This window comes from Egretta garzetta, unplaced genomic scaffold (genome assembly GCF_000687185.1).
Source record: "Egretta garzetta isolate BGI_Z169 unplaced genomic scaffold, ASM68718v1 scaffold145, whole genome shotgun sequence".
Lineage (NCBI taxonomy): Eukaryota > Metazoa > Chordata > Aves > Pelecaniformes > Ardeidae > Egretta > Egretta garzetta.
Genome location: NW_009259687.1, coordinates 1,645,643 through 1,652,517, shown reverse-complemented (window position 1 = coordinate 1,652,517; position 6,875 = coordinate 1,645,643). Strand labels below are relative to the sequence as shown.

Sequence of the window (6,875 nt, the reverse complement as noted above, 5' to 3'; positions counted from 1 at the left end):
GGGGGAGGGGGGGGGGTGCTCTCGCCCCGATAGCCCCACTCAGAGGCAGCCTGAGGGGGAGCTGGGCTGAACGGGCAGCCAGGCGGGGATGAGCCGGCAGGTGGCCTTTCCCTGGGGGGAGAAGGGACATCTCAGCATCAAGGCTTGCTCCCACCATGCCAAAGAGGCTGGTTCCCCAGGCGGGGAGCATCTCTGCACAGCCATACGGCACGCCTGTCTGCACACAGAGCACCCAGCGCCCCGCTTTTGGGGAGGGAAGCCAGAATTTGGGTCTGCCCTGCAGCGTGGGCATGCATGAGGGCTGGGAGGCCGTGTGTAAAGCTGCCTTTTTGCTCTGCAGCACTCTTCTCAGATACTGGTCAAGAGAGGAATGGGGATTGTATGGCTGCCCCTTCCCTGCTTGCCCGGACTCGGGTGGGAGTGAGCAGTGCGAGTGCAGCGGGTAGCAAATCCTCGGCTTGGCATGCTGTGGCCCTGCATCCTCGCTGCTTAGCCATGGAGGAATGGCCCCAACACAACGATTTGGGAAAAAAAAGAGGCTAAAACTGGGATGGCAGAGCGGCTGGCCTAATGCAGAAAAGAAAGTCACCCTGGTGGCGAGTGCCTTTCCTAATCCCTTAGCCCCTGAGCCTGCATCCCTGCTTGCCCCCGTGGCTGCCTGAAAGGCAAAGTGTGGCACAGCGCACAGAAATGAGAAAAACAAATGAAGTCAAGTTTCCTACGAGTAAAGGGGAAGTGTGACTTGGCATCTCTAACGCTGTGTTTAACATGCCGGCGAGGTATTTAGAATTGAAGTGCTTGCACACAATTTAAAAATAGACAGTTTATTAATCTAAACTGCAAGTGTATGTAGAAGAGGCCTCGAGATTGACATCTTTGGGATTAGTTTAGCCCTGCGTTTTTCCAGAGGTCATCGCCATGGTGCTCAGGAGGTTTGTGGAATAAATGGGGCCGGCGTTCTTCCCGGGACCACACGCTAAAAACTAATACATAACGTTTAATTTACTGTCTCCATAGCTAGCCCAACCATTTTTCACATAATAATATTGGATTAGAGCTACCAGAGGCTGAGGGGGGAGCTGGAGGAAGGGAGGATTTGCCTGTCTGTCGCCAAGGAATGGGGAGATGGGTATTTTTTCCCCTTCTCTAGAATACATTGGGAGACAAAACGGATTTAACCCTCCCAGCTCCAGGGTGCTTGGCTTATTAGAGGAGGGAAAGGGCATTAGCACCGCTGCAATCAAGGCCGTTGCTCTGAGTCACACCTGAAGGCTTTGAGCCTCCCTCCCTCCGTTTTGTAGGACATGTGCAACCCTGCTTCTTCAGAAATGGTTCTCCTTCTCCATTTAGAAAATAAAGAAGCTAAACAACAGCAGGAGCTCGGGGGCTGCACTCTGCTTCGCGTGGTTATCAGAGGGCTTCTCCAGAAATAAACGAGCTGCTCACCAAAACCAATCACCGGTTGGGCTTGGCTAATACATGAGACAGGAAAACCCCCTGCTCTGCCCAACTCTCTCCTGGGAAGCTGAGGCTGGTCCCTTGGGGCAGTCCTCGCTGCATGCCCCCAGCCCCACCGGCTCCTGGTGGCCCTCCCAGCGCCTGGCATCCCCATCAGGCTGAGGCGAGGAGTGTGCCAGCCCCGAGGCATGGCCAGCACAGCCCCAGGCACTGGCAGGAGGAGCCGTGCCCAGGGAGATAACCGAGCACCCCAGCAGGTAATTCCCCCGTCACCCCTTTTAGGACATCACGTCTTGGCATGGCCGGTAGAGCCACGTTTTATGGCAGAAACCTGCAGTGCAGGCAGGGATGTGGCTCTTGCCCCCATGGCAAGGCTGGCAGCTTGTGTCCGTGGCGTTGAACCCAGCATCCCAAATCATCCTCCTCCACCTCCCTCCCCAGCGTGCCCTCCCTCCGTGCCCACACCGGCTGCGCTGCCGTGCTTTTCTCGCCGGGAGAGCTGTCCAAGCCCGGGGGATCACATCCCGCTGACTGAACCAATTTGTATGCTGAGTCATTTTTCCACTTGCTCATATCTTTCCAAAAAATGCACATTTTTTTCACGTTTCATTTCAGCCCAGAGGCAAATGTTTCTGGAATACTTGCCTTTCTCCAAGGTATTATGCTTTTTAATAATGTTGTCACCACACTTGACCTGTCCAATTCAGATGATATCTACACTTCCCTTTGCAAACACACACATCTCTGAGCAGTCATTTATTGTCGAATCTTGCCAGCTGATTCTCAGAAACAAACATCTGGAGAGCTGCTTTTCCACTGTACATTTTTTACGATGTATTGGGCTATATTTAGCCTCGTTCAGCTAATTTAGATTTTAAATTAGAATTCTGAATTGCATTTTTCCCTCAAACTCTGCTAATAATAAAGTTCACTTGCAACTCAGTGTACATTTTTTAGATGCTGTCAAAATCCCACAGTAATTTTCCTGCTAGAGTTCACTGTGTGTAGAATTTAGACTTACCTAGTATTGACTTGAAGTTTATCAGTGATTTCTTAGGTCTCAAATATCACTGATCTTTTTAACCTTCTAAAAGGCCCTTTTTTTCTGTGCTACTTATTAAAATAAATAGCATCATTACCGAAGGAAGAGGTAGTCGCGCTGCAAAGGTGCTGAGAGCTTTAGTGCAGTTTACAAAGCTATTGAGAGATTTAGTGGCACTTAGAGGGGTGGACAAGGGCACGATAGCACCTCTCCATGTCAGCACGCCTTTGCCTTACCACGTGAAGTTCTGATGCGGTCCTTGCGTGTCATTTCCAGCAGGGGCTGATTCTGCCCCCAGCCACCAGACCTGGGGACAAACCAACCATCCTTTTGCTGTGTTTTGCCAGACCCTGCAACCTGGTCCCCTGGTGGGGCAGGGTCCCACGGGAAGAACAGAGCCAGCCCCACATCCCGGCAGTCCATCCCAGTGCAGCCCCACAGCCCGGCAGATGCTCTCCATGGCTTTGCAGGCGGCTTAGCGAGGGGCAGGGAGCGCAGCGACGCTCACAGCATGAATTTCTCCTTTCTCTTGCAGTCAATTTTGTTGTCGGCCTCAATCAAGCGGGAAGGAGATTCTCCAACAGCATCACCCCACTCCTCAGATGACATCCATCACTCGGACAGATACCAGGTAAGCAGGCGGATGGTGTCGCTGGTCTCAGCCTTTGGCAGGGAGCCAGTTCACTCGCCCCAGTGCCCGGCTCCTGGCTCTGCACTAGTGCCCCAGCTTGCCTGCCTGCAGCATGGGGACGTGAGCGCTTGGTCCCTCACACGGCTACGAAGGCAGGCTTTTGTCTGCAGAGCCCTCCCACCTCCGACTTTAAACCAAAGCCATCCAAAACTGCTTTAAATTTTTGTAGAGGCTTCTGTTGCATTATATTCATCATCTCGGTCGTTGCCATGGCTATGTTTGTCATTACTTACCCTGTGCCACCGGGAAACTTTCAGAGAAGTGATTTTTTCATAAAATAGTGAATGATGTCAGCCTGCAGCAGGCCAAAATTCTCCATTTCGCCAGTGTGACACTGCCCAGCAAACTGAATGTTGACTCCCACCCAAAACAGAAATGGTTTTGGACCATCCACAGCCATGCCAGCATGGTTTATAAAGCACCCTCTGCCCAGAGGAGCCGCGGGTCTTCACTTGTGATGCAATGAGTAAAAGTTGAGGGAGATGGAGCAAGAAAGGAAGAGAAAGGCAGCAGCACAAGTACAGCTTTGCTTGTTGTAAGTCCGTCTACTTTGGGGACGGGCTGGCACACTTGACACCGACTCAACACACATTCAAACTGTTTGGCTGCAGGCCCGTGCTCGGCCACTGGCTTCAGGTAAGCTCTGAAAGGCAGCAGATAAATGGACGGTGCTCTTCAGCACAGACCCAGCTGTGCCCCTACCTGCCGCGTGGCCAGGCTGGGTGGCCATGGCCCATCACCCTGTATCCTCCGGTGCTCTGCAGCGATACCCTGTGCCCAGGCTCCAGCAGACAGCCAGGTCGTCCTGCATCGGCCACTCCGCCTGTGCCAGGTCTGCCTTTGGGTCTGCAGAGGGAGAGGCTGATGGCCAGTGCTGGGGGTCTAACCGAGCAGCCCCACTTAAGCCACGTGCTCCTGAAGATGGGTCGTACTAGCAGCAGATTCGTACATTTGTTGCCCATTATTCTCTCCTCTGCCCTATTTACTGGTTATATCACCAAACATAGGCCAGATCCCCCATTGTTTGCTACATATTCCCACGTAGCTTCAGCTATAACTTGGTGTCACATCACAAGTCGTTTTACCCTTGTATGAATGGTGAGAAGTAAGAGAAGCAAAACCCTGCAGAAGATACAGAAATGCCTGATGCAGGTAATCCCGCTCTCTTTCCTGCCTGTTTATTAAGGCTAATAAATAAATCATGTCCTTTCTGCCGGGTCTGCCTTTGGGTCTGCAGAGGGAGAGGCTGATGGCCAGTGCTGGGGGTCTAACCGAGCAGCCCCACTTAAGCCACGTGCTCCTGAAGATGGGTCGTACTAGCAGCAGATTCGTACATTTGTTGCCCATTATTCTCTCCTCTGCCCTATTTACTGGTTATATCACCAAACATAGGCCAGATCCCCCATTGTTTGCTACATATTCCCACGTAGCTTCAGCTATAACTTGGTGTCACATCACAAGTCGTTTTACCCTTGTATGAATGGTGAGAAGTAAGAGAAGCAAAACCCTGCAGAAGATACAGAAATGCCTGATGCAGGTAATCCCGCTCTCTTTCCTGCCTGTTTATTAAGGCTAATAAATAAATCATGTCCTTTCTGAAAGGGCATGGAAGAGACTTTTGCTGGGGCACCCATTGCTGGAGAACACCCCTTCCCTTCCCGCTCCTCCAGACTTCAGTCTCTGTGAAATCAGTGTTCCCTTGCAGTCCTCCATTCCTATAAATGTTTATTATGTCATACTTGAGGACAAATATTCTCAGCAGAAGCCCCCTCTATGTGCCGAGTCCAGCTAGTCTCTAATGTGTTTTAAGTTTGCGAGTGTATTTTATGGAGGGTTGCAGCCCTTAATACAAATATGTAATGGGAGTTGTAAGCTTGCACTGCAGGGAGAAAAGACCTCTGGGGCCAGGTTTTCATTTACGTTTGTGCTGGCTGTGTTATGCTGCTCTGGCAGCGTAAAGGGACCTCAGAGTGGGTGCCAGGGTTGTGTAAAGCCTCAGCCTATCCTTAATAAAGCCACAATATGAACGAGAAGTCAGTCCTCCTGGCTTACCGAGTAAAATGCTCAGGAAGCAGAGCAGAAGACTCTCATGGTGGTGACTTTAAGGGCTGCAAAATTTAGCTTTCCAAGTGCAGAGGTGTGCTGGAACTGTGAATGTCCCTTGTGTCATCTGTGATCTAACCGTGAATATGCAGCGTATTAGTAACATGCTAGAACGTGAGTTATTGGCGTGTAGGTTTTCAGAATTCCTGTGGCTCAGTTTTCTTACTCCTCATGCTTATTTACCATGGGGATATTTAGGGATGAAGGAGATTTATGGGTAGGAAGTGCTACAGGAATATGGGCTTGCACAGCACTTGGGCCTCTTGCATGGCTCCCCACACTGAGAGGGAGCTGCAGCGGAGACGGTGGGACGGCTCCAGGCCATGGGGAGGGGAGGATCCCCTTGCCTCCCCTGTGCCAAGCCTGGTTGCTGGAGTTTGGTACGTGGACTCAGATCGGACTGAGGTGGTGGCAGCCGGTGTAGTGCAGGACCTTGTGACGTGGGTCAGCAGTGGGTGCTCCGCTGAGATACAGAATGTCCTGTCAGTCAGGGCTTTTCCTATATATAAATAAAGCCATTCTACTTAATTTAGATACATCCCTTAATGCCCAGTGGAAAAATCCACAGCAAATTATGACTCGTTCACTGTATTGCAAAGGTAACATTTCAGGCTTGGAGGGAAACCACCTCGCGTGGGCCAGCTGAGCCCACAGAATATTTGTGACTGAGTAACATGTGGAGTAAGTATAAATGAATACCTAAAATCCTTGTCCAGGAAAGGTTCACCTTCCTCCACCTGAGCTCAGTGGTGAGCACGCCTCCTGAAAGGCAGCTTAATTAATTAAAAGAGCAAAACCAACAATCAGCAGCTTTGATTTTGTAAGTAAGCACATGTATGAAAATTTTCGTACCGCTACATTTCAGCTCACAGAGCTGGCATGTGCAGGGCAGGTCAGCACTGCGCAAAGCTTACCAGCCGGCACCTCACCTTGCTGACTGCTACCCATCATCTTCTGATACAGCAAAACATATCGGGGTTTTATTTTTTGTTTTCCCTCTGAAGAAGGAGCGGCAGATTGTCAGGTGCCAGAGCAAAGACCCAAAAAGTAGGTTTGATTCCAAGAACAAATGGGATTGGGGGCGAGGGGAGCCTGTGCTGCCCAATTTCTAGCCCCTAGCTCTGTCCTACCCTCAGGCTGGTCCACTGAGGCCATCCCCCACCACAGCTGTGGGGCAGATGTGGGAAAGAAATGCGGGAGCAAGGTTCGATTGCCCAAGTTTGCTGAAATGCAGAAGGGAGAACAGGGGGGCGAGGCTGAAAAGCACAGGGGAAGTGGCAGTGCTCCACCTGTAGCCTGGGTGCCCACGGCATGGGCCACTTCTCCTGGGGAAGGCCAGGAAGTTTTCAGAGCCCTGCAATGGAGGTGGGTGCCATCGGGGTGGATGGGGCCAGAGGGCCCAGCCCAGCCCTGGCAGGCAAAGCTGGTGTTGGCACTCGGGCTCCGCTCAGGCAGCTGGAGAGGTGGGAAGGCTGGGCAGAGGCGGGAAGGCCGGGGAGAGGCGAGGCGGGAAGGCTGGGCAGAGGCGGGAAGGCCGGGGAGAGGTGAGGCGGGAAGGCTGGGCAGAGGCGGGAAGGCCGG

General features: G+C 51.9%; 1 protein-coding gene across 3 annotated transcripts in view; it reads left to right on the top strand.

Annotated features, from left to right (window-relative positions):
* The window catches only part of RNF220 (ring finger protein 220), a 232,688-nt gene that overhangs the window by 167,394 nt on the left and 58,419 nt on the right, over positions 1–6,875 (top strand). For all 3 annotated transcript variants that reach the window (XM_009638821.2, XM_009638820.2, XM_035894249.1), the window contains 2 exons: positions 3,036–3,148; positions 6,529–6,557. In XM_009638821.2, the coding sequence (XP_009637116.1) occupies positions 3,036–3,148; positions 6,529–6,557 (142 nt within the window). The remainder of the gene's footprint in view (positions 1–3,035; positions 3,149–6,528; positions 6,558–6,875) is intronic.